General features: G+C 41.1%; 2 protein-coding genes and 1 pseudogene across 8 annotated transcripts; 2 read left to right on the forward strand and 1 right to left on the reverse strand.

The window, feature by feature from the left end:
- Positions 1–3,272: 3,272 nt before the first annotated feature.
- On the reverse strand, positions 3,273–6,706 carry gskip (gsk3b interacting protein). Of its 2 annotated transcripts, none has more exons than XM_035742880.2 (3): positions 6,558–6,706; positions 5,649–5,888; positions 3,273–5,534 (listed from the first exon to the last, which is right to left on the reverse strand). In XM_035742880.2, exons 2-3 carry the CDS (start codon positions 5,883–5,885, stop codon positions 5,376–5,378), a joined length of 396 nt encoding a protein of 131 aa, XP_035598773.1. In that variant the 5' UTR covers positions 5,886–5,888; positions 6,558–6,706; the 3' UTR covers positions 3,273–5,375. The 2 variants fall into 2 exon arrangements, with proteins under 2 accessions (XP_035598773.1, XP_035598774.1); XM_035742881.2 differs by having other exon boundaries at positions 5,649–5,885; positions 6,558–6,698.
- Positions 6,707–7,003: 297 nt separating this feature from the next.
- Positions 7,004–18,469, forward strand: LOC118362506 (autophagy-related protein 2 homolog B-like; annotated as a pseudogene).
- An 80-nt stretch (positions 18,470–18,549) lies between these two features.
- On the forward strand, positions 18,550–24,699 carry noxred1 (NADP-dependent oxidoreductase domain containing 1). Of its 6 annotated transcripts, XM_035742882.2 has the most exons (7): positions 18,550–18,606; positions 18,730–18,900; positions 23,067–23,263; positions 23,356–23,536; positions 23,773–23,927; positions 24,040–24,238; positions 24,434–24,699. In XM_035742882.2, the coding sequence occupies exons 2-7, from the start codon at positions 18,740–18,742 to the stop codon at positions 24,627–24,629; spliced, it is 1,089 nt and encodes a 362-aa protein (XP_035598775.1). In that variant the 5' UTR covers positions 18,550–18,606; positions 18,730–18,739; the 3' UTR covers positions 24,630–24,699. The 6 variants fall into 6 exon arrangements, with proteins under 6 accessions (XP_035598775.1, XP_035598780.1, XP_035598779.1 ...); XM_035742887.2 differs by lacking the exon at positions 24,434–24,699 and having other exon boundaries at positions 24,086–24,227; XM_052486214.1 differs by lacking the exon at positions 18,550–18,606 and having other exon boundaries at positions 18,757–18,900; positions 22,541–23,263.
- The last annotated feature ends 183 nt before the right edge of the window (positions 24,700–24,882 follow it).

Genomic DNA, 24,882 nt, shown 5'->3' on the forward strand with positions numbered 1-24,882 from the left:
AGGGGCGATTTTAGCATGTCAATCTTGGTGGAGCAAACTCCCCAAAACATTTTTAGATGCATGCCAGCAAACCCACTACACAACACTAAATGATACATTAGTTACACTATAACAGTGACAAACAGTGCCCACAAACTGTTAGGGCCTACATAAAGCTATGCTAACAGCAGGGCTTTCTTTTCAGAATCATAGAGTGAATCCTTACCACTGCTACACCCAAAAAGTTTAGTCTACTTCTCTGCTTTTCAAATCTGGAAATAAGAACAGATATCTACTACCAATAACAAGGTATAGCAGTTTTAGTAACCACATCAACTCATTTAGCTAACTTCCTACCATGGAACTTTTCAGAACTTTCTAATTATAACAATGGGGGAGCACATTCTAAGCATGAGATAATGAGTATACATTGTGACTTATGTCACATCACTTTTCCCAACAACGTGTCATAGATAACATAAAGGGCATGGCACCTCGGTCTACTTCTCTGATATTCAAATCTGAAATCAGAACAGTAATAACTACTACCAATCACTACCTTCCCCCCTCGGTATTCAATTAAAGATTTTAATTTATTTTAAACAATGCTACCTTGTCGTACACTTATTACAGTTGACATATACTGTACTTCAACAATGCCTCCTTGTCTTCTGTACTCTATTAATACAGTTTGCATATACTGTGGTATTCTAGTAGGATAGTGTATAAAAGTGTAGTAGGCTAGTCTGAGTGTAGTTATTTGGGATGAAATATGTAATCTAACTCCCCCACAATCCAAAGTAATAAGATTGATAATGTAGTCTATCAAAGTAATCAGACCAATTATTTTACTAAATTGAACTTTGACTATATTTAACTGCTTGGCTTCCACTACTACAAAAATACTTGTAGAGTTGAAGCAAGTCCCACAAATTTTTGTTCACCGAAAATGACCATCTAGTTATTTTTAAAATTCTTCAAGCTCTCTGTCTGGTTGGTTGTTGATTATTGCTAGAAAGCCATTTTCAAGTTAAAACTAACTAGGCCACTCGAACATTCAATGCCGTCTTGATGCAACTTGTGTAGATTTGGCCTTGTGTTTTAGATTATTGTCCTGCTGAAAGGTGAATTCCTCTCTCAGTGTCTGTTGGAAAGAACACTGAAGCAGGCTTTCTTCTATGATTTTGCCTGCCTGTGCTTAGCTGTATTCATTTTTTTATTTAAGAAAAATAATAATCCCTAGTCCTTGCCGATAACATGCATACCCATAACATGATGCAGCCACCACTATGCTTGAACATATGAACTGGTATTCAGTGATGTGTTGTTCGATTTGTCCCAAACATAACGCTTTATATTCAGTATTAATTTATTTGCCAATGTTTGTTGCCTTATATACTTAAATTCACACAGGACACAAGATAAGACAGGGCAATTACACCAGACTGACAACAGACTGACCCTAGCCCCCGGGACATAAACTAATGCAGCATAGATACTGAAGACTGAGACAGGGGTGGGTCGGGGGACACTGTGGCCCCGTCTGACGATACCCTGGACAGGGCTAACCAGGCAGGATATAGAGGGAGGCAGGATCTAGAGGGATATCAACAGACCACCAACATACTACCCTGAGACAAGGCTGAGTATAGCCCACGAAGATCTCCTCCACAGCAAGAGCCTGTGTGGGCGCAGAACCAGAGCTGGTTCTACTGTTTCTGGACATTTTTCTAGTGTTGGTGGAAAACAGAGCAGGTCGGGCATAACGCATCAACGCTGTTGCCCATAGATAGACAGGCTAGAAATGTTTTAACAATGACTTTTCTTGTGAAGCTTCCATTCAAATGTATCAAATCAAATTGTATTACATGTGCCCAACATAACAGGTGTAGTAGACCTTAATGTGAAATGCTTACTTTACAAGCCCTTAACCAACAATGCAGAGTAAAAATAGAAACAAATATAAAAAATGTTGCTAAATAAACTAAAGGAAAGATAGTAACACAATAAGATCAAAATAACGAGGCTGTACACCAGGGGTACTGCTACCGACTCAATGTGCTGGGGTACTGGTTAGTCGAGTTAATGTGTACATGTAGGTATGGGTAAATTGACTATGCATAGATAATAAACAGAAAGTAGCAGTAGCGTATGTGAAGGAAGGTGAATGTATGTGTGTGTGGTGTCAATATGTGTGTGTGTTGTTGGAGTGTCAGTATTAGTATGTGTGAGTATGTGGTTAGAGTCCAGTGAGTGTACTTGTGCAAGAAAAAAACAAGAATAGATTAGAATAAGATAAGGGGGTCAATGTAAATAGTCTGGGTAGCCATTTGATGAACTGATCAGCAGTCTTATGGCTTGGGGGGTAGAAGCTGTTAAGGAGCTCTTCAGTCTTTGGTACTCCGATACAGCTTACCGTGCAGTAGCAGAGAGAGCAGTAGCATAGAGAGCCGTAGCATAGAGAGCAGTAGCATAGAGAACAGTAGCAGAGAGAACAGTAGCAGAGAGAACAGTAGCAGAGAGAACAGTCTATGACTTGGGTGGCTGGAATCTGACAATTTCCTCCCTGCTGCACACAGCAGGCTTCCATTCCCCGTTACAACCGAATTTATGGCTGATTTAAGATGAAATCGTCAACCCTGTTACTTTATTTGACACTTAATGGGCACTTACTATAGTCATATACTTTATTTAACCTTTTGAGATGGGAAAAAACTTGATTTATTAAGTTGAACATGTGCTCTTCATGACAGACTGTTAAAATTAGATGAAAAAAGATATATAGAGTATATTACGCTACCCAAAAGGTACTGATTTGATGGAATGACTCAAGTATTGCTAAATTCTACTCAGTCATCTCCCAAATAGTGTCAATGATTGATCAGAATGAGTCTGTTAATGTTCCTGTGGACAATCAATCCCTAGACTTTATTTACATTGCAGTGCGGTGCAACTTTCTAGATATTTGCTTATTTTTTACTGGCTGCTGTGTTGTCTGAAAAGCTATTAGGCATGTACTGTATTTCCTTTTGGCTGCTAAATATGTTGTAACAGTACTTTGGGAGGGGATTCTTTCTTCTTCTGTACTGTCAAACAGCAATGATGTCTAAATAGTTACATATAATAGTCTTTATTTAATCTTACATTTTGTAGTATTATAGTTTTACCTTTTTGGTCATTTGCCTTCACATCTGATTAACATTAAGGACAAGCAAATGTCTCAAAATAAAATGCTGTTGTGTGCTGTTCAACTTTCAAAGCTCATAACCAAATAAAAGAAGATAACACATGCCTCAGCATTCTCAAGATCCTAAGAATTTATTACATGGGATAACTGGGTTTACTCATTCACCTTGGTAAAACCGATGCACACACATCACTCATTTCAAAAGCAATAAGTGCAACAAAATTGCAGATTACAAGGAAATTAAATGTAATTAACGAGCTTTTGTTGGTCTGCAATAATGTCAGCATCAAACAATGACAGTAAAAATTCTAATAACATTCACAGGGTAAACTGATTTGATACTAAGTACATTTAAATTACACTACAATGGACAATCATTTATTTCACACACAACTAAATTCTCAACACAAATTACGATAACTGTGGAAAATTACCAGAACTGTAAAACTGATAGGACTTGGAGCCAACATCCTCAAGCATCTTCACAAAATCTGAATGAATTAAAATACTGTTGACTCTCAGTTGTGGAAACGGTAGTAAACACTCATATCTTCTGTGCTTTTTTACTGAGGAACTAAAAGCAGTTTGTTTATCAATGAGAAATCCTCTTCAACTCATCTTCAGGTGCTTTAATTGTTTGCCTAAAAAGTATGATAGCTTGGGGTACTTAACAGAGAAACATAAATGAGAATATACTATATGACAGACACCAGGAAGTCCTCAATTCAACCACACAAAACTCTAGCTCACATATTTTTCATAAAATGTCTCCCTCATCTGACCTCTTCTCAATCTGGTCAATACCAACATCTGTATTTAGTATTCACAACAGTAATGTGAATAGTAAATGAAAATGCATTTCCTTGTTTGAAATGCATAAATTAGATTTGCCCAAATAACAAAAGCAGACCTTGAAACCCTTCTAATAATGGCCACTTGACTGTTTTGAATAATATTTGACCCTTCTCAATGTTATTCAAAACTCAGGAGTGTGAAATGAAAAGTGACAAAGAATAAATGTTTAACTACCATGACAACAATGAACACTTCAGTAACTAAGACATGTGTTATGTAAATGATTTGTACTTTACATTATTTTGCCAAAGAGCATATCATGGTCAATCGTTAAGGCAGTTTATGAGTCATAACATCAGAGGGGGTGGTTGATGGATTTTGAAAACAATCCCCACATCTTCTTTCTCTCTCTTTGGCTGTTTCAATGAGACATGCACTCGCTGATGTACATAAAAGGCCAAATATACTTGTTTCAGTGGACGGCAGAGGACAACTTCATTAAGTAACATACATTTTGAATTTGTATATATTTTTGGTACTTTTTCTCCCCAATTAGTAGTTACAGTCTTGTCCCATTGCTGCAACTCCCGTAAGGACTCAGGAGAGGCGAAGGTCGAGAGCCATGCATCCTCCGAAACACAACCCTGCCAAGCCGGACTGCTCGCTTAACCCGGTCGCACCGTACAACTGGCGATGGTAATCAGCGTGCATGCGCCTGGCCGGCTGCGACACAGCCTGGGATCGAACCCGGGTCTGTAGTGACGCCTCTAGCACAGTGATGAAGTGCTTTAGACATTTGCACCACTTGGGTGGCCCGTAAGTAACATACTTAAAGTATAATCTACCTACCTATGTAGAAGTAAAGCAGGGTTAATGAAGTGTGAGAGTTCTGGTTCCAGGGGGGGGGGGGTAAACACTGTGACATATTATCAAACTTGACAGACAGATCTTTACAAAAGCCAGGAAACCTGAATGATGACAGAAGATAATCCTGGTCACAGACTGACACAGCAGGCCTAATTCATTGTTGTGAATAACATGAATATGAAACCCAATGCGGAGGGCTCCGTATAGCTCCACATTGACATAATTGGTTGATAGTAGGTGGGGGCGGGGGGTCCTGTATATACACAAACTCACTTCCTTCATAACAGCTCTGCTCTACTCCTCTAAGCGCAAGAAGTATAAATGCCTTGACTTCTGCAGAGGCCGTATCGCAATAAATGCAGTATGGTCACTGCAGACGTCGGATTGACCACGCAGATCCTTTTAGTAGTACATTGGTACTGTAGTAGTAGCTAGATGTCTGGTCAATAACCTGATGAGAAAGGTTGTTATGTTTGTATTCATATAGTACAATTGATGTCCCTACAACCCTTGTTTCACTTCCACATCATTAGCTCCATTTGGTCTTTCATTGTCCATTTTGCTGCAGCCTCTCCAATCGCTGAAGCAGGGCATTCCCAAAAGCTTCTCTGTAGCCTGGGCTGAGGGTATCCAGCAGTGAATAAATAGTCTCAAAGTATTGGGTGCTCAAGCTCTCATCCACCTGGTCAAAAGCGTAGCCAACCACCTGTAAGATAAAAATAGAGAGTGTCAATCATATACCAGCAGGCCTACACAGAATAACAGCTGAACAGCACAAATGAAATAATGGCACAAATTAAATACTGTTGATATCCCTCACCCTTAGTCCAGCTTCATTGAGCTCAAGGCAATAGCGATTGCCCTCTCTTGTTTCCACGTTGATGTAGGCCACAGCCAAAGCACTGTCCAAATTTGAGGACACATACATTTCGGACACGGCGAACAACACATCGCTGACCACTGCCTCTGCTTCCAACCTCATGTCCTTCACGTGATCAATACAGTCTTCATCGAATAAGGAGACAGGCGAGTCCTCTGGTTGGTAGTCTATCTCCATCTTCTTCACCAGACACACACAAAAACACCAGACACAACTGTGAGGTTAAAGGTGCAATCAGAAAATGAAGTATAAATGAAGTATAGTAGCTATATGCTATACAACTGTTTTAACTACAAGTGTTTTATCATACAATAATACATGTGTTTTTGTGGTCATCGGATACATTGTAAACTAAGATGTAAAGCTTCAAATGAACGTTTCTCGCACTATGTTCAAGGAGGTAGATGATACAAGCAAGTTCCACCATCATAGAATCCACCTAACGTTAGCTCAAGGGTTTACTATTTTTGGTGGGTGGGCCCAGTCCGTGATTTTTAACAAACATTAGTAGGGCTTTGAAGGCTGGTGTGTTGTGATTGTTTTGAATTAATTAATGAATAATGTGAAAACTATTGTGATGAGTTAGAGTATGACTAGCGCTAGTATCCAATAACATAGTTATTACTGTTTACCACTTATCATTCAGTGACAAGACAGTCCACCATCAACACCATGTTAGCTTGCTAGCTAGCTTACGGTCAATAGCAGCCAATATCCGTGGCTATGGGTTCTCTTTTTAGTAGGAATTGTTTTTACAATGACATAATCATGAATATATGTAAACGTCAACAGTATCAGGACATATTGTCATTTTTGTCAAATGAGTTTTTCTAGCTGCGTTATACTCACCTCCTCCGTGGTTGTTTTTACTGTACTTCCGGGTGATCAACAAAGATTTCTGTCATGAAGATTTCAATTTTTATTGCTTTATCAGCATGACTTAACAATGTAGATATTGCCACACGCGTACTTTGGAAATTATTCATTAACAATATCAATAACAAAATAATTTAAAATAATAATAATCAAGATTGTCACAAACAGGACAATCAGTAACGACTCACAATTCCAGTTATCAAAATATTCTGATCAATGTCAGTTGTTCTGTTTGAACACCACCGTAGTTAAACATTGAGATAACACCTTCTCTTTCAACATTGCAATTATTCAGAAGTCATGCGAAAAATTTCAAATGGGATGGTTTGTGGATGAAAAGGCTTTGCTGGAAGCATATGCGCAGTAAACACTTTTAGTTGATTTACGCAGAACGGTGTTGGAGTTTGAATGTGTACTTCCGTCTGCCTTTTTACGTACAGCGGAACGTGGAAAGCGTCAACTTTGCGGAGTCATGAAACTGTAAACAATTCATACAGAAGGGGAGAAATTAAAGCTATTATGTGATTAAATTGCTATATAGAACCCATTATATGACATGTAACATACTGCCTTACCATGTCAGTTGAGCTATATTCAAGATGTTAAAGAGGTTCATGCTAGCTCGGTGCTAGCTAATAAACAATCACAGACGAGAAACAACAAGTCGATGCTGTGGGGATTTAATTTGATAGCCATTGACATACCCTCCAAGCCTGTCGTACGAACTACATCCTTGATATCAAACTGTAAGATTATTTTGGGGCTAGCAGTATTGTCAAACCATTAAAAGAAACCTAGATGTCGGATTTTTTCAGTTAGTGGTATGGACAGGATTATCAAGTGAGCAGACACCCGGCGTTAGCAAGCAATGACGTGATGCCAGAGACCGTTTTGGCTAGCTGATAATGCCACCCATTCGGTTTCGATTTTAGCTTAGAATTAAGGGTTAGGGTGGTGTAACTAACATGCAGCTGCTAACAGTAATGCTGTCTACCTCTCCTAGGAGTGACAATAATATTGCTACTGTACATGGTAACTTACTGGTACTGAATAACTTGTCATCTAGTGTGGTGATCAAATGTATAGTTGAGAGTGAAGTTGAAATTATTGCCACGTATCTCCTTCTCTCTGTGTGTAAAAGGATGTTTTCCTGTCTTTTGGAAGTCATCAGAATGACAAGACTGATACTACCAATGCTAAATTATTTGAAGATAAATGCATAGTTATCCAACATCCTTTTTCTCCGAGCTTAGATCAGCTTAGTTTAGACCTCTATCAAGGCACTGGATCACTGGCACAAGTGCCGTTGGACAAGTGGGTAAGTTCAACCCTTGTTATATTAATAATGGGATTTGTATTGACATACATACTGACAGTGTACCTTTGCCTGAGAGCTTTTTCTCCCCCCTCAGTCTTTAAATGAGATCCCTGATTCAGTGGATGCCCCCTTCAAGGTAATAGAGGGCTTCATCCAGACCATCTCTCTGACCGTACCATGGGCGTCCCTGCTGCAGGAGAACTGTGCCCTGGAGGTCAAGGGGTTGGAGGTGGTGTTCAGACCCCCTTTTCCTCACGCCGGGTCATGAATGAGAATGAGGAGGTAGGAACACATCATTATTGAAACACTAATTTTAACATAATTATTGATCAACAACAAATTTGTCACATGCACTAAATAAATCATGTGTAGACCTTACCGTGAAAGGCTTACTTACAAGCCCGTAACCAACAATGCAGTTTTAAGAAAATGGAGATATGAATAAGCTAAAGTAAAAAGATATACTGTAATCACAATAAAATAACAATAATATACAGTTGAAGTCAGAAGTTTACATACACTTAGGTTAGAGTCATTAAAACTCGTTTTTCAACCAATCCACAAATTTCTTGTTAACAAACTATAGTTTTGGCAAGTCAGTTAGGACATCTACTTTGTGCATGACACAAGTAATTTTCCCAACAATTGTTTACAGACAAATTATTTCACTTATAATTCACTGTATCACAGATCCAGTGGGTCAGAAGTTTACATGCACTAAGTTGACTGTACCTTTAAACAGCTTGGAAAATTCCCGAAAATGATGTCACTGCGTTAGAAGCTTCTGATAGGCTAATTGACATCATTTGAGTCAATTGGAGGTGTACCTGTGGATGTATTTCAAGGCCTTCCTTCAAACTCAGTACCTCTTTGCTTGACATCATGGGAAAATCAAAAGAAATCATGTTCATGATGATGAAACCAAGATTGAACTCTTTGGCCCGAATGCCAAGCGTCACGTCTGGAGGAAACCAGGCACCATCCCTACAGTGAAGCATGGTGGTGGCAGCATCGTGCTGTGGGGATGTTTGTTAGCGTTAGGGACTGGGACACTAGTCAGGATCGAGGGAAAGATGAATGGAGCAAAGTACAGACAGATCCTTAATGAAAACCTGCTCCAGAACACCTTCCAACAGGACAACGACCCTACACACACAGCCAAGACAACGCAGGAGTAGCTTCGGGACATGTTTCTGAATGTCCTTGAGTGGCCCAGCCAGAGCCCAGACTTGAACCTGATCAAACATCTCTGGAGAGACCTGAAAATATTTGTTCAGCGACGCTCCCCATCCAACCTGACAGAGCTTGAGAGGATCTGCAGAGAAGAATGGGAGAAACTCCCTAACTACAGGTGTGCCAAGCTCCCTTCTGCAAAAAACCTACACTCGATCCCTCCGATGTCATCAACTACAGACCAGTATCCCTTCTTTCTTTTCTCTCCAAAACTCTTGAACGTGCCGTCCTTGGCCAGCTCTCCCGCTATCTCTCTCAGAATGACCTTCTTGATCCAAATCAGTCAGGTTTCAAGACTAGTCATTCAACTGAGACTGCTCTTCTCTGTATCACGGAGGCGCTCCGCACTGCTAAAGCTAACTCTCTCTCCTCTGCTCTCATCCTTCTTGACCTATCGGCTGCCTTCGATACTGTGAACCATCAGATCCTCCTCTCCACCCTCTCCGAGTTGGGCATCTCCGGCGCGGCCCACGCTTGGATTGCGTCCTACCTGACAGGTCGCTCCTACCAGGTGGCGTGGCGAGAATCTGTCTCCTCACCACGCGCTCTCACCACTGGTGTCCCGCAGGGCTCGGTTCTAGGCCCTCTCCTATTCTCGCTATACACCAAGTCACTTGGCTCTGTCATAACCTCACATGGTCTCTCCTATCATTGCTATGCAGACGACACACAATTAATCTTCTCCTTTCCCCCTTCTGATGACCAGGTGGCGAATCGCATCTCTGCATGTCTGGCAGACATATCAGTGTGGATGACGGATCACCACCTCAAGCTGAACCTCGGCAAGACGGAGCTGCTCTTCCTCCCGGGAAGGACTGCCCGTTCCATGATCTCGCCATCACGGTTGACAACTCCATTGTGTCCTCCTCCCAGAGCGCTAAGAACCTTGGCGTGATCCTGGACAACACCCTGTCGTTCTCAACTAACATCAAGGCGGTGGCCCGTTCCTGTAGGTTCATGCTCTACAACATCCGCAGAGTACGACCCTGCCTCACACAGGAAGCGGCGCAGGTCCTAATCCAGGCACTTGTCATCTCCCGTCTGGATTACTGCAACTCGCTGTTGGCTGGGCTCCCTGCCTGTGCCATTAAACCCCTACAACTCATCCAGAACGCTGCAGCCCGTCTGGTGTTCAACCTTCCCAAGTTCTCTCACGTCACCCCGCTCCTCCGCTCTCTCCACTGGCTTCCAGTTGAAGCTCGCATCCGCTACAAGACCATGGTGCTTGCCTACGGAGCTGTGAGGGGAACGGCACCTCAGTACCTCCAGGCTCTGATCGGGCCCTACACCCAAACAAGGGCACTGCGTTCATCCACCTCTGGCCTGCTCGCCTCCCTACCACTGAGGAAGTACAGTTCCCGCTCAGCCCAGTCAAAACTGTTCGCTGCTCTGGCCCCCAATGGTGGAACAAACTCCCCACGACGCCAGGACAGCGGAGTCAATCACCACCTTCCGGAGACACCTGTAACCCCACCTCTTTAAGGAATACCTAGGATAGGATAAAGTAATCCTTCTCACCCCCCTTAAAAGATTTAGATGCACTATTGTAAAGTGGCTGTTCCACTGGATGTCATAAGGTGAATGCACCAATTTGTAAGTCGCTCTGGATAAGAGCGTCTGCTAAATGACTTAAATGTAAATGTTGTAGTGTCATACCCAAGAAGACTCGAGGCTATAATCACTGCCAAAGTACTGAGTAAAGGGTCTGAATCCTTATGTAAATGTCATATTTCAGTTTATTATTTCTAATAAATTTGCTAATCTTTAAAACAAATCTGTTTTTGCTTTGTCATTATGGGGTATTGTGTTTAGATTGAGGGGGGGAAACAATTGAATTATTTTTAGAATAAGGCTGTAATGTAGCAAAATGTGGAAGAAGTCAAGGGGTCTGAAATACTTACCGAATGTACTGCATGTCATGTTCATGACTTAATTCATCATGTATTTTCTATGTATTCCGTGTTTGTATTTTAACATGCTATATTCCCTCTGCAGACCCCTGTATCTCCCACTCAGGTCTCTGATGGTAGTGGAGACATTTAGCATCTCCAGCAGTGTCTCCTTAGACCACTCATCCTCCTCTCTCAGGTACTGTTGCAGCACTGGTCATGTCATTGAAATAAAATCATCAGTGGCGTGTGACTGGATGTTTCTGTATTTTGTGTTGTTTCTAGGATCATTTTGGATGAAGCAGCTTTGTTCCTCTCTGACAAGAGCAATGCTGTCTCTGTAAATCTATTGCGAGGTGAGACGATTTCTGTTACATTTTCAATTTGAATGTCAAAGATCTTTTAGACTCTCTGACCAGTAACCCATTTGCGTAATCGCCCAGACTATGTGCAGGTGGTAAACATGGGAACATTAGAGCTGAGGATCACTTCGGTCAAACCTGGAGTGGACAGAGAATTGGTAAGAGCTGACAAACTCTGTTGATCTATGAGAAACCTGTTTCCAACAACAAGACGGCACCGTTGAGCCAATCTTCTCACTGTCTTTTGACAGACTGAGCCAAGATTTGAGCTGCGCTGTTCCAGTGATGTCATCCACATCAGAACGTGTTCAGACTCCTGTGCTGCTCTGATGAACCTCATCCAGTACGTGGCCAGCTATGGAAACCTACAGCCCCCTCCTGAGCCGGAGGCCAAGAGCACCAGCTCCAAGCAGAGCGCAAAGGTCAACTTTTATACCCCTCGGATACATTTATGACTCATCATAGCCATTACGCTATATCAAACTGTTGCCTTGAGTGATGAGCAGTGAATGGTCAGTGGATAATTTGTTGTATCTGTATATTGTGAGGCACATTTATGACACAACAAAGCCATTACAATTACAGTATATTAAACTCTTTTGTTGAGAGAGTAGAACAGTCTGAACTGTGATTCTAAATACTGTTGTGAGGATATGGACTCTGCTGTCTGCTGAGTTAAAATGTTGTTTATGTCTGGCCAGCCGGAGGCTCCAAGCCTCAGCATGTTGGATAACTAGTACATTTAGTCTGTCTATTGCATTGGTGTGAAAGGTGTGTTTATTGTCTCAGGATCGGGACAAGGAGCCAATGGTGAATAAGTTGATCCCAGACTCCATTGAAATCAAAGACAACCACTTTGGCCAGCCCCTGAATAGCAGCGACTCCAGCAGGGGAGCCCTGAAGTTCCCAGTCCCAGAGGTGCGCTACCTCATCAGGGAGATCTGGCACCTCTACGGAGGGAAGGACTTTGGGAGCGCCACATTCACCTCCTCTCCTGCTAGAAGTTGTGGGTGAGTGTGTTTGTGCTTTGGACTGTTTAACTGTTCTTTATTACAACAACAATACTAGGAGATGTGATTGAACTGAGATTGTGTCAAATGACAGGATGGAGAAAGAAAGAGAAGGATGTAGAGTAATGGTGAAAAGGTGCAACAGATGATCAAGTGTCCTTTGTTAATGTTTGGGATATGTTGAAGGTGTACCCCACACAGCTTCCCCCGTTCATACCCCAGTCAGACAGAGCAGGGGTGGAGGATGGCCCGGAGGAGGGCAGGGCAGGAACCTTGACGTCCTGATGGAGATCCAGCTCAACAACGTAAGAGGACTTCACAAGCCCTCTCCTGTAACAATACAACATGTAGGCTATGTATGCCAAATGGGATGATAAGTACATCCTTTAGTATGAAGCTAGGGTTGAGGACCTCTTGCTCTTTTCCCAGGTGTGGTTCCAGCATGAAGTCTACCCCCAGGCCCCAGTGGCCTCTGGGTCGGCGGTGGACCAGCCTAAGTCCCGGCAGGTGTTCATCATCCAGGACCTGGAGATCAGAGACAGACTGGCCATCTCCCAGATGAACAAGTTCCTGTACCTCTACTCCAGCAAGGAGATGCCCCGCACTGCCCACTTCAACATGGTGAGAGACATTATGCATATAGAGAGACTGAATGATTGGCTATGAAAAGCCAACTGACATTTACTCCTGAGGTGCTGCCCTGTTGCACCCTCGACAACCACTGTGATTATTATTATTTGACCCTGCTGGTAATCTATGAACATTTGAACATCTTGACCATGTTCTGTTATAATCTCCACCTGGAACTGCCAGAAGAGGATTGGCCACCCCTCATAGCCTGGTTCCTTCCTAGGTTCTGGCCTTTCTAAGGAGTTTTTCCTAGCCACCGTGCTTCTAAACCTGCATTGCTTGCTGTTTGGGGTTTTAGGCTGGGTTTCTGTACAACACTTTGTGACATCAGCTGATGTAAGATGGGCTTTATAAATGCATTTGATTGGTGTAGAGTAATGGCCATGTGATTGTGGTCACATTAAAGACATCATAGTGGTTAAGGCAATGTTTATGCTGAATGTGTTTGTTTGTGGTTCTCTGTAGCTCAGTTGGTAGAACATGGCTCCAGCAACGTCAGGATAGTGGGTTTTAATCCCAGAAGCACTCATACTTTAAAATGTATGCACGTGTGACTAAGTCACTTTGGATAAAAACATTTGCTAAATATTATATTTTTGTTTTCTTGCAGCTAACCATTCGGGCTCTGCAGATGTGTTCAGAGACGGGTCAAGCACCCCTGGAATACAGTCTGTGAGTCTCACTCATGCCCCTTCATCTCAACATCGATCAGGTGAGCAAGAGATAAACGTGCTGGTTTTATCCAGTTAATCATACCTCTTTCTGAGGTTTCCAAAAGATTTCAAGGCATGGAAATGTAATGCTTTCACATGCTCTCATTTAACACATTTTCAGTTATACTATTGATCCCTTTGAAATTACCTTGGCTTTTTTATTTTCTTGTAGGATGCATTGTTTTTCTTGAAAGACTTATTTTCCAACCTTGCTGCTGAAGTTGAGATTTTCTCCACCTGATCAAGAAGGTAAAAGATCCTTGGCTAGAGGCTTGTACATTATGAACAATGTAGCATATTGAGTAGATTTGAATCATTTCATGACTCCGAGCAAAATGTTCACCCTCAATGATGCATTTGTTGGTCTGAAGCCCTGTGCGTTTCAATGAAGAAGCCATCTGCCCCAGAGGTGTCCTGCAGCTTCACTAAGCATGGAGGTGGGAGCCAGGACTCTGTGCCCATCATCTCTGTGCCTGCCTAGAGCCGCTGCAGCATCAACGGCCTCACCTTATCCAGTAACAGCAACACTGGGGAAGCTGAGGCTGCCACTGCATCATCCTTCACTGACCAGCCCATCTTCTTCAGGTAGGTGTCCCTTACTCTGTAGAGGTGGACAGGCACCTGATGTCATTTGGGTTAAGGCATAACTTATCTTCATCTTACTATATGTGTTCTACACACAAATAATGAAGTGTTTGCGTTTTGCTTGCAAATTATGAAATATTTGTTTGATTTCCCTCAGTTTTGGTTTACCTCTGAAGTTCCTATTCATCTGGATTACCATGGAAAACACGTTTCAATGGAGCAAGTATGTTTTAACAATCTCTAAAAACATACTGTATACAAACGCATTCAGTTTTGTGATCAGGGATTCCAGTGTTGACAGACTTGAGAACTGGTGTTGTGCAGCCTACATATTGTGCAATATTTTGGTTTACCAGCACTGATGTACAGTATTCAAATGCAGAAGCTCCATTTATAAGAATGTGCATTTCTTACTCTCACAGTAGAATATTTTGCTGATGTTTCTTGCACTGCTCCTCTGTTTCAGGGAACATGTGCTGGGACTGTGATTGGGTTGACACAGTTGAATTGCTCCGAGCTGAAACTGAGGAGATTATGCTACAGACAAGGGTATGTTTATCAGTACAGTCCCTTCATATTAGTATGATTTGTTATGACCGGACGTACCAACACTTAATTGGGTTATTCCTGATGTTAAATGATGACACACAATCTATTATGTCTAGTATAAAAAAATACAGTATGCAGAAACCATAAGAACATTATTGGTTTTCTTCCAGACTGTTAGGAGTGGATAGGCTCTTTTCCCATGCAATAAATGAGTGGCTGAACGACATCAAAAAGAACCAGCTGCCAGGACTGTTGGGTGGCGTGGGACCTATCCACTCGCTGGTACAGTTGGGTAAGTAGGACATGTGTAAGTTGATAAACTGGTGTTGAAGCACTAATGTATTTACCTATTAATCAGACGGTATTTTTACTGTTCCTAAAATTACTAACTCTTTTTTTGTAAGAAGATTCTGTCTAAGCTTCTCAGAACCACACAATATATTATGACTAAGGACATGCTTGTTTTGGCCAATTGGTCCACAATGGAAATGAGTCTAAGCTTTTGGTTCAACCTAAAGACTTTAGTTATACATAGACTGAGTGTACAAAACATTAGGAACACCTTCCTGATATTGAGTTGCACCCCCTTTTCCCCTCAGAACAGCCTCAATTTGTTGAGGCATGGACTCTACAAGGTGTTCCACAGGGGTGCTGGCCCATGTTGACTCCAATGCTTTCCACAGTTGTCTAGTTGGCTGGTAGCGGATCTCCCCTCCGACTTGCTTGTTCTATCTCATCCCACAGCTCAATTGGATTGAGATCTGGTGACTGGGCAGGCCACTGCAGTAAGCTGAATTCACTGTCATGTTCGTCGAACCATTCCTTGACAATCCTAGCATTGTGGCATGGGGCATTATCCTTCTGAATTTTTTTTTTCGCAGGTAGATACACTGCTGCCATGAAGAGATGCACCGGATTGACAATGATGTTCCGATATCATGTGGCATTCAAACATTGCTCCACTTTTATCAAGGGGACCAATGTGTGCCATGAAAACAAACCTCACACCATCACCACCAGCCTGCAATGTTCACACGTGGCATGAAGGATGCATGTACTCATTCTCCATACCCTAGTCCTCCTATTAGTGTGAAACAGCAGGAACCAGGATTAATCAGACCAGGCAAAGTTGTTCCAATTCTCCAGTGTCTTTGTTCCTTAGCCCACTGAAACTACAGTTTCTTGTTTTTTTGCTGAAAGAAGTGAAACTAAGGTCGTCAGCTGCCATACCCCATTCGTGTCAAGGTATAACGAGTTGTGCATTCTTTTATGGGTCTTTGGGCAACAATTTTGTACTGGCCTGTCAGTTGACTAACTGTAGCCCATCAGTTGCTCTGCACAATTCGTGGCAGTCTCCTTTGTCCTCTTTCGTCAAAGGCCCATTTTCAGTGTATATCTGAGAGTATGTTAATGTGTAGATGTCTTAATAAACCAAAGTCAAATCAGAAATCCTGATCTAATCAGCCTTTTTTGCATTAACCGAATAATAACACACTTTTCCACCTCGTGTTCAGTCCAGGGATTTAGGGACCTGGTGTGGCTCCCGATCGAGTAGTACCGGAAGGATGGTTGTATTGTGATTGCAGCGTGGTACTGCCTCCTTTGGAACCTCCACAGCTATGGCTGCTCTGGAACTTACCAATCGCATGGTGTGAACTATACAGGTAAAGAAAACTCACCCCAGTCCAAAAATACATGCAACATGCAGGACAGTTACAACCTATACATCTCTTTTCAACTTGTGTGTTACAAGTTTATCAGGCTCCATGTAATGCAAAACAATTTGTTTGCAGGCAGCAGCAGAGATGGCCTATGACATGGTATCTCCAGGATCCGATGAGAGGGCGACAAAGAGAATAAAACTGTTCTCTCATTACAGATTGCCCCATCAGCAAGTTGATCTCTGGGAAGGTTTAGCCAACGCTTAGTGTTGTGAAAGAGGTAACTTGCATGATGCTAGCATTTTTCATCGCATCTTCTTGTAGTGCTGCTTGGTGTTACACACTACAAGATTGAATACAGGATGAAGTTACCTGTCATGACTGTAATAAATCATGCTCAATATTTGTGTTCCCCACAGGGAATCACGGACACTGCTCTGACCATCTATGACACGGCCACGCGTGAGCACGAGCAGCGTGGGATGACCGGGGCAGTGGGTGGGGTCCTTCGACAGCTTCTGTGGTCAAGCCTCTCATCATGGCCACTGAGGCCACCTCCAACATGCTGGGAGGCACGAGGAACCAGATTCACCCAGATGCACACCAGGAAGAATCCCAGAAATGGTGGCAAGGGGAGGAGTGATGGCCGACGGCTTTCCAATGACTGAACTGATGGTTGTTCAGAATGAGGGCAGTGTATTTTCCTTCAAAGAAAATATCCCTCAACTGTTGCAAGGCCCAATGAGTATTACAAGCTGGGAGGATCTGGTTCTGCAGATGTAATGATGAGGTCAAATGGAGTGTCACTGAAAAGTCAGTGCTGGTGTAAATGAAACACAATTAGACTTGTGGTGGTTGGAGCTAGTGTGAATCAGCTTGTGTTACCTTTTATATCACATTTTCTCTTGCAGTGCCTTCATGGTAATATTATACTGTTGTACTACCATATGTTAGACAACGGGACCCATAGGAGCAGCTAGTATGCAAGAGTCAGGTCACTGTGCCATACTGTAGATCATAATTGATTACCTTGGCTATAGGATAGGACTGGCTTGTTTTCAATGTCGATAATCTTTCCATAATGGTAACAGTAGTGCATCATATCCTAACATGGTACAGAGATGAGTACAGCACATCTGTAGTTTGTCATATTCAACATTTGCTTATTCTAATGTGTCAAATAACACTATCTCAATGAGATGCTGTAAGCTATTGAAGTGTATGTCCCCTAACATTTTATACAGTGTACCATGTATATGTGTGGGCTTTATAACTAAATATTCTATGTAACATTTCTTGCAGACAGCATCCTAACAGACATTCTCAGCATTTGGTAATGTGTTGTGGTTAATGTATAGATCTGCATTTTCAATTACAACTGATGTTGTAACTGAGACCAGTAAAATGGGGGTGTTAGACTTTTTTCTGATTATGTCTGTTTAGTAACTCTGAGATACATTATGAGAGCATTGCAGGCTACTGTCCTGTGGCACAATTGTCTATGTAGCCATTTTTTTTTGGTCATGTTTAAATTGACATTTTATAAATATCAAATTGAGAAGCAGTCTGTGCCCATCTATATATTACACATTTCACAAAAATGTCACTATACTTTTCCCTAAATCCTCTTGTGCTGTCTGGTACTTAGTCTTAAATATCATGCCCATGTTTGCAATATTGTTTGTAGGCATCTGTGCTTATTTTGGAGATGGCTGATATAATTGTGATGCAGCCTTTAAATATGCTCTACAACCCTGAGTTGTTTTAGACATTTTTGTATTGAACCACTGTCCAACTGTTAATGTAATGGGAATTGGAATGTATGTGATAAGATATTTTTATTTTACATAACTGTACAGTTGATCTTCACAATTTGTATTAAAATCATGTGATATTGTTTAAAAAGGGAAATAAACTATTTAATGTCCACTGAAATATCTTGCCTCGAGAAGCCAAACGTTATTCCGTTTATAATAATGCTCATCAGTGGAGGCAACAAAAAAAATAATAGGACACACCCACAGGTTGGTTACCATAGAAACAGTGGGGAAGCAACAAACGGGACAGAGTTGGTAAGTTTGTTGCACTCTCATACCGTTCTGTAAATAATGATACAATATTGTAACATTACACTGTCATGTCATACAATGTGTCGAGTAAACACTGAAATATTGATTTTATCCTCCACTCTGCAGAACTTTTCCGATGATGTTGGACTTCACTGTAAATCTTAACAGCCTTGGCTTCGAGTGTGGATTAAGTGAACATGAAAAAGAATTCATATTCCTTCGTGCACGCGCTAATGGATTGACTGTATGTGGATGTGTACATGCAGCATTCTTGTGCAAACTTGCATATTCATTGAGGTATGCTTGGAAACTCACAACACAATATCCCACACAATACAGTACAACACTCTAGGCCAGTGGTCACCAACCTTGTCTGAGTCAAGATCACCTTCGCAGTCAAAAAGCATGCTGCGCTCTACTGCTCAGATTGTTTTTTTTTACATTAACCTCACACACAGTTTTGTAAGAATGAGGTTTGGGTAGTAGGCCTAATAAATTATCACAGCATATTGGCTATATGATTGGCCTGCCAATATTGTTAATCAGACCATATATTTAAATTCTCGCGCTTTGATACCAAAATAGATAAGTGTAAGCACAGTGAGGCACTGTGAAGCGTGAATTGAAATAATTCGCTTTTTTATTTTACTGCACTTATGGTACCTGCATCTGATGGTCAACGACATCAAATCACGACGTCAGTGATCTTCAGGTCGAAAAGTCGGAGCTCTAGAAAGATGCCCGAGTGTCCGACTTGGAATTCCGAGTTGGATGACCTTTCAAAACAAATTTTCCCAACCGCTTCTCTCCTTTCCTCGGGTGAGACTGACCAGAGAGAGAGGACACGGTCTTCCACCTGATGGCGAAACTCGAGTCGCACCGCATCTGCCTCATGCACAAATTCATGTTGTTCCTATGACCAGAGAAAGTTAGATATTCCTTAATATTAAAATCGACACGACGAGCTGCTAATAATAATAAAACGCAGGGCTATCGAAACTTGGCTACTCATTCATTGCAGCTGCAGCCCGAGCGGAAGTACGGAGAAGGGCGTTTTGTAATAGTGTTGAATAAAAACAGTGACAGTGCTGAATATAAACATGAACTCACTCAAAAACAGCAGCTCTTTGCTGTACTCATTGACAGTATCTCTGTGGTCATGGTTTTAAAAGTTATTAAATCTTACGTAGGCTAGTAGCCTATTAAACCCCAATGTGGTCATGGAAGCTATGTAGCCACGGTGATTTCAGCTATCCGATTGGGCAGAGCATAGCTCCACTCGATTTAGTCACAGATTCGACCGGTCTGTCGGGTAGGTGGAGTTCGTTTCATGGGAACACTTTCTACCGGTGCGCATGACTTGAATCAAGCGCACCTATCACAACAGCTCAACACGATTTTTGAAAAGGAGCGCAAGCCTTTTTCGTTCTTTCGCTTTTCTACAGAAATATTTGGTGATTGACTATGAATGCCTTGAAGATCGACCAGTTGGCGACCACTATGTCTAGGCAATCATTTTGTTAGGCCTACTTAGAAAATAATTATATATATATAATATATATATTATATACACAGTTGAAGTCGGTAGTTTATGTTGGAGTCATTAAAACTCGTTTTTCAACCACTCCACAGATTTCTTGTTAACAAACTGTAGTTTTGGCCAGTCGGTTAGAACATCTACTTTGTGCATGACACAAGTCATTTTCCCAACAATTGTTGACAGACAAATTATTTTGCTTATAATTCACTGTATCACAATTCCAGTGGGTCAGAAGTTTACATACACTAAATTGACTGTGCCTTTAAACGGCTTGGAAAATTACAGAAAATTATGTCACTGCTTTAGAAAGCTTCTGATAGGCTAATTGACATTATCTGAGTCAATTGGAGGTGAACCTGTGGATGTATTTCAAGGTCAACCTTCAAACTCAGTGCCTCTTTGCTTGACATTATGGGAAAATCAAAATAAATCAGCCAATACCTCAGAAAAAGCATTGTAGACCTCCATGAGTCTGGTTCATCCTTGGGAGCAATTTCCAAATACCTGTGTGGTTACCACAACTGTCTCCTAGAGATAAACGTGCTTTGGTGTGAAAAGTGCAAATCAATCCCAGAACAACAGCAAAGGACCTTGTGAAGATACTGGCAAAAACAGGCACAAAAGTATCTCTATCATCAGTAAAAACGAGTCCTATATCGACATAACCTGAAAGGCTGTTCAGCAAGGAAGAAGCATCATGAGGTAGGAAAATGATGTGTATATATTGAAGCAACATCTTAAGACATCAGTCAGGAAGTTGAAGCTTGGTCTTCCAAATGGACAATGACCCCAGGCATACTTCCAAAGTTGTGGCAAATGGCTTAAGGACAACAAAGTCAAGGTATTGGAGTGGCCATCACAAAGCCCTGACCTCAATCCCATAGATAATTTGTGGGCAGAACTGAAAAAGCGTGTGCGAGCAAGGAGGCCTACAAACCTGACTCCGTTACACCAGCTCTGTCAGAAGGAATATGCCAACATTTATCCAACTGACTGTGGGAAGCTTGTGGAAGGCTACCTGAAACGTTTGACCCAAGTTAAACAATTTATAGGTAATGCTACCAAATACTAAATGAGTGAATGTAAACATCTGACCCACTGGGAATGTGATGAAAGAAATAAAAGCTGAAAGAAATCATTCTCTCTACTATTATTCTGACATTTCACATTCTTAAAATAGTGGTGATACTAACTGACCTATGACAGGGATTTTTTACTTGGATTAAATGTCAGGAATTGTGACAAACTGAGTTTAAATGTATTTGGCTAAGGTGTATGTAAACTTCCTACTTCAACTGTATATATATACACAGTACCAGTCAAAAGTTTGGACACCTACTCATTCCACGTTTTTTATTTTAATTTTTTTATTTAAACTTTTTTTCTACATTGTTGAATAATAGTGAACACAAACTATGAAACTATGTAACCAAAAAAGTGTTAAATAAATCTAAATATATTTATATATGAGATTCTTCAAATAGCCAGCCTTTGCCTTGATGACAGGTTTGCACACTCTTGGTGTTCTCAACCAGCTTCATGAGGTAGTCACCTGGAATGCATTTCGATTAACAAGTGTGCCTTGTTAAAAGTTAATTTTGTGGAATTTATTTCCTTAATGTGTTTTGAGCCAATCAGTTGAATTGTGACAAGGTAGTGTGATATACAGAAGATAGTCCTATTTGGTAAAATACCAAGTCCATATTATTGCAAGAACACCTCAAATAAGCAAAGAGAAATTCCAGTCCATCATTACTTTAAGACATGAAGGTCAGTTAATCTGGAAAATTTCAAGAACTTTTAAAGTTTCTTCAAGTGCAGTTGCAAAAACCAACAAGCGCTATGATGAAACTTGTTCTCATGAGGAACGCCACAGGAAAGGAAGACTCAGAGTTACCTCTGCTGCAGAGGATAAGAATTTGCAGCCCAAATAAATTGTTCATAGAGTTCAAGTAATAGACACATCTCAACATCAACTGTTCAGAGGAGACTGCGTGAATCAGGCCTTCATGGTCGAATACTGCAAATAAACCACTACTTAAGGACACCAATAATAAGAAGAGACTTGCTTGGGCCAAGAAACACTAGCAATGGACATTTGACCAGTGGAAATCTGTCCTTTGATCTGATGAGTCCAAATTGGAGATTTTTGATTCCAACCTCTGTGTCTTCGTGAGAGACAGAGTAGGTGAACAGATGATCTCCACATGTGTGGTTCCCACCATAAAGCATAGAGGAAGAGGTGTGATGTTGTGGGGGTGCTTTGTTGGTGACACTTTCTGTGATTTGTTTAGAATTCAAGGTACACTTATCCAGCATGACTACCACAGAATTCTGCAGTAATACGCCATCTCATCTGGTTTGCATTTAGTGGGACTATCATTTGTTTTTCAACAGCATAATGACCCAACACACCTCCAGGCGGTGTAAGGGCTATTTGTCCAAGAAGGAGGGTGATGAAGTGCTGCATCAGATGACCTGGCATCCACAATCACCCGACCTCAACCCAATTGAGATGGTTTGGGATGAGTTGGATCGCAGAGTGAAGGAAAAGCAGCCAAGAAGTGCTCAGCATATGTGGGAACTCCTTCAAGACTGTTGGAAAAGCATTTCTCATGAAGCTGGTTGAGAGAATGCGAAGAGTTTGTAAAGCTGTCATCAAGGCAAAGGGTGGCTACTTCGAAAAATCTCAAATCTAAAATATATTTTGATTTGTTTAACACTTTGATTTGTTTAACACTTACTACTTGATTCCATATGTGTAATTTCATAGTTTTTATGTCTTCACTATTATTCTACAATGTAGAAAATAGTAAAAATAAAGAAAAACCTTTGAATGAGTAGGTGTGTTCAAACTTTTGTCTGGTACTGTATATATGAGATAGTCTAACAGTAAAATCCATTTTATTTTTTGTTGAGAAAGCATTGGCCTACCAAGACAAATTGAAGACATAGATATGGTTTTACTGCCATCAAATATATCTAAAAAAGGAAAAGGTCTGACTGTTGGTGTGCTTGGAGGGGGACACATTGGAAAACAGCTGGTCCAAGTGCTTCTTGAAAAGAATGGCCTAAAACCGTCACAAATCAACATTTCCTCAAGGAGGCCTGAAACTCTGGGTAATTGGAAAAAAAATGAAAGGAACAATTGGCATGAACTACAAATATAACAATGTATTGAATGTAATATATTTTCATCTTTTAAATAACAGAGGAATTTGTGAAAAGGGGTATCATGTGTTACTTTGACAACCAGCGATTGGTGGCCTGGGCAGATGTGCTGTTCCTCTGTTGCCTTCCCTCTCACCTATCCAAGGTGTGTGCAGAGCTCCAATCCCACCTACCAAAGCACTGTCTGGTGTACAGCTTCCTCTCTGCCGTACCATTAAACAGGTAAAAACAAATGTATTAAAATCCCCTAAACCCTTGTGTTATTGGCACTTGTGTTATTGGCACTCACATTAGCATATGCTAACTATGTGTATGTGACAAATAAAATCTGATCTGATTTGAAGAAATATTACCTGCTATTCAAATCATTGTCCCCAAAAAATGTCCTCAAAAACTCATATCTTTGTATAACTCCATCCACACCCGCTGGATTTTATTTTATGTTGTGTTTTTTTAAGATTGGCACAGCTTCTTGGTCACAGCTTCATTCTCAAACCACAGTATGAGTTTGTGGCTTGTGACTCTGTCAACATGTGGCTTTCCCGAGGTCATGTGACCGAGGCTTTGAAAGACCCAGAAGTAATAGATGCATCCTGTCCTCTTGCCATGAGAGGTAGGTAATTCTTGGTGTGAACACTTACTGCATATTTACTGTACGAGATGTAAATGTCTGATGGTGTATTGAGACATACAAGATACGATATCTGATACATTTTCATATTGAGGTGGGCTCTGTCTGGATCCAAAGTGGCTGTTTGGGTTGTTGTACAGTCTCTTGAACATGTGCACCGCGGCAAATGTGGGATCCGCTGAAGCTCTTGGGCTGATCAATGAGCTGTTCCAGTTAAAAGGTCCAGGCACTGTGGCATTCATCCTGAATAATTTTGTCCATTCCTCCTATGCATCTTCCCTGACACCAGATGAGTGAGTTTTTATTTAGCACACATTTTGTACAAAGGGTTTTTCTTATGAGAAAAGTTGACTTACATATTTAATGTAACCTGTGTTGAAACTCAAACACACAGGAATAGAAAGACAAACATACATATTTTTTTTTAACACAAATGAATGATTAGGCTAACTAACCATACTTTTTAATTTGTCTCCCATTTTGTCAAGGTCTTTCCCCTGGATTAATTTAGTTGATGTTCAGTCTAAGGAGACACCATTATCATGCTTCATATCAAGAAATAACAGTATGCAGGGTTGTCTCTCTGCTCTATACAATTCAGTAATGGTGGATCCACTGAAGGGAAAGAAAGAGCCTGGAAAACCCGAAGATGGAACTCTGTCTGTCATAACATCGTCATTGTAAAAAATCTGATTTTGTGTGATGTTGATTTACTCTCAAACTGTAACAGAATAAAACAAAGGGATTGAGTATGTTTCTTTTATCAGATCAATTAATGTACCCTTCAAAATGTATAATAATCTCAGGTTATCATCAGGGCATAGGAATAAGGATGGGGACCATCCACATATCTATCCATCCATCATCAATCAACACCAGGCAATAATTTCTCCACTGCTTTATTCAGTGTTCATCATCATAATCATAATCATCAAGC

The sequence above is a fragment of the Oncorhynchus keta genome, chromosome 29 (genome assembly GCF_023373465.1).
Source record: "Oncorhynchus keta strain PuntledgeMale-10-30-2019 chromosome 29, Oket_V2, whole genome shotgun sequence".
Lineage (NCBI taxonomy): Eukaryota > Metazoa > Chordata > Actinopteri > Salmoniformes > Salmonidae > Oncorhynchus > Oncorhynchus keta.

Coding starts and splice junctions, on each gene's coding strand:
- gskip (XM_035742880.2), bottom strand. CDS start 5,885: ATGGAGATAGACTACCAACCAGAGGACTCGCCTGTCTCCTTATTCGAT. Junction 5,535..5,648: donor TCAATGAAGCTGGACTAAGG/GTGAGGGATATC, acceptor TTTATCTTACAG/GTGGTTGGCTACGCTTTTGA.
- noxred1 (XM_035742882.2), top strand. CDS start 18,740: ATGATGTTGGACTTCACTGTAAATCTTAACAGCCTTGGCTTCGAGTGT. Junction 23,264..23,355: donor AAGGAGGCCTGAAACTCTGG/GTAATTGGAAAA, acceptor TTTAAATAACAG/AGGAATTTGTGAAAAGGGGT. Junction 23,928..24,039: donor CTGTCCTCTTGCCATGAGAG/GTAGGTAATTCT, acceptor TTTCATATTGAG/GTGGGCTCTGTCTGGATCCA.